This window comes from Poecilia latipinna, unplaced genomic scaffold (genome assembly GCF_001443285.1).
Source record: "Poecilia latipinna isolate Pla-1442-1.1 unplaced genomic scaffold, P_latipinna-1.0 Scaffold614, whole genome shotgun sequence".
In the NCBI taxonomy this organism is placed as follows: domain Eukaryota; kingdom Metazoa; phylum Chordata; class Actinopteri; order Cyprinodontiformes; family Poeciliidae; genus Poecilia; species Poecilia latipinna.
In genome coordinates, this window is record NW_015113230.1 from 368,648 (window position 1) to 370,746 (window position 2,099).

Below are 2,099 nucleotides of genomic sequence, written 5' to 3' on the forward strand. Positions count from 1 at the left end.
GATCAGTTGAATCTCAGTATTTTCTTGACTGAGACGTTAGTGTTTAATCTGCGTGTCGCTGTGTTTGTAGCGGAGCTGCAGCAGCAGGTGAGTCAGAGCAGCAGGCAGAGAGAGGAGATCATCCGTCTGAAGCAGGAGCTGCAGCTGCTCCACACGGATCTGGCCCTGACTGGTACGTCACATGATCAGCTTCTTTCTCTGTAAACCCTCAGGCTGAGGCAGATTAATATTTCTCATCTGAGAGATTTCAATTCATCAATATATTACCTGAAAATGGTCTCAAAGAGTTTGTTTTTTGGATGGAGTGGGTACGATCCTAAGTACTTGTATGTGTTACCTTCCTCATGTAGCTGGATTCTTACAGCCATTTCACATTGTATTAAAAATCTTTGTTTTATTTTCAAACATTTTGAAAACCATGTATTATTTTTCTTCCAAGTCAGAATTCTGCACTACTCTTTGTTGGGCAATCGCATGAAATCCACAAAAAATATGTTGCGGTTTGCAGTTGTAATGTTGAAAAAGTTCAGCATGCTCTAGTTTAGTCTTTTTAGAGCTAAAATAAAACTCCTCTCTCTTGTTCTGTCGCTTCAGTTCTCAGCAGGTCTGTCTTATCGGTGTGTGATTTCCATCTCTAGCAGGCGTGTCAGGAACCTCCGATTGTCAGATAAAGTCCAACCTGCTGATCTTTGCTGTTAACAGGAGAGGGTGAGAGCTGGAAGGACGAGCTGCTGGAGCTGTCTCGCTCCAAGCAGGAGCGCATCATGTCGGAGCTGCTCTGCCTGCAGCAGGTACAACAGAGCAGCTGCTGCTAAACGTTACTGAAGCGCTCTCGTGTCTTTTCCTTGTTCCTCCTGCTCCGTCTGGAGGTGATTTTCCTGTTGGTCTGCATGCCTCGCTGTATTTCTGCAGCGCTCTCACTCTCACAACGTGGTTCCGGTTCACATAAAGGCTGCGACTGCAGGCATGACGTTAAATGTACAAACACAGATAAAATCCTGTCTTGTCCTCTACATCAGGGGTGTTTAACTCATTTCATTTTGGGCCAAATCAAGATCATGAATGTTCTTAAAGGGCCTGTTGTGCCAGAATCCATTTCTAAAACCCTTTAACCATCTGTTAAAAATATAAACAAATTCTTAAAATTAAATTATATTAAACATCTTTATATTATATATTAAACAATCACAAACTCCCTCCAGGAGTTTGTGATTGTTTTGGGGATTTTTCTCAAATTCCTGATTCTTGATTTGGAAATTTTTGTTTGCAAATTCTTGATTCGAGTCATTTTCAGGTCTGAATATGTAGGAAAAAATAGAGTATGGACAAGAGTTGTAGTTCTTAACTTTATTCTGAATCCCTTTGAAAACAATCCATCTACCTGTTAGTCTGCCAGGTGCAAATTTTATACTTTAAGAAACACCTAACATTTAATTTAACATATTTATATGAATGTTCCATCAGTGTCTAAGCATAAATTAAAAACTCAAATTTGAGCCTGGAGAGGTGTAGAAGTTTAACTCTGACTGGAGAAATGTGTTGCACTTTTCACCGTGAACGCCACAACAAGCAGCAGCAGCAATGGTTTTTCTGCTGGTGTGTGTTTTCCAGGTGTGTGAGAACCAGAGGAGTGACCTGCAGCTGCTGCGGCTGAACCAAGAAAGCACGCAGAGAGCTCAGAGGGAAACACACCTTCAGCGATTACCTAGCAGGTGACAAGAAAATTAGTTTTCTTACCTCATACCCCCAGGACCAACAAAAAATCTGAAATTAGAAATTTTTTGAGAGAATGTTTTGATCTGCTAGGAAATGACAACAATCATTGCTGAATGTATCTCAAAGTCAGAGACATCAGAGTGGATGTGGTGGAGCGTTGAGTCCTGCAGGTGTGACCGGCCTTAACGAGCTGAACGTCTTTGTGTCCCAGGCAGGACGAATCGGCCTGTAACTATGCCGACATTCAGTCCCTGAAGAACCTGAGACCTGATCTTGAAGCCTCACCAGTAGCTGGTGTTCACGACTCCGACAGCAAACCTGAAGGCTTTCCAGCAAACATGACGGATGTAAGATATTTTACAAAAACTGTTTTAAAGGGACAG

The 2,099-nt window shown here is 42.0% G+C and overlaps 1 protein-coding gene across 1 annotated transcript in view; it reads left to right on the forward strand.

Moving 5' to 3' along the window:
* LOC106953936 (uncharacterized) overlaps window positions 1-2,099 on the forward strand; it is a 15,932-nt gene that overhangs the window by 9,165 nt on the left and 4,668 nt on the right. The window contains exons 2-5 of the mRNA XM_015043076.1: window positions 7-172; window positions 703-791; window positions 1,612-1,712; window positions 1,928-2,063. Of these exons, the coding sequence (XP_014898562.1) occupies window positions 7-172; window positions 703-791; window positions 1,612-1,712; window positions 1,928-2,063 (492 nt within the window). The remainder of the gene's footprint in view (window positions 1-6; window positions 173-702; window positions 792-1,611; window positions 1,713-1,927; window positions 2,064-2,099) is intronic.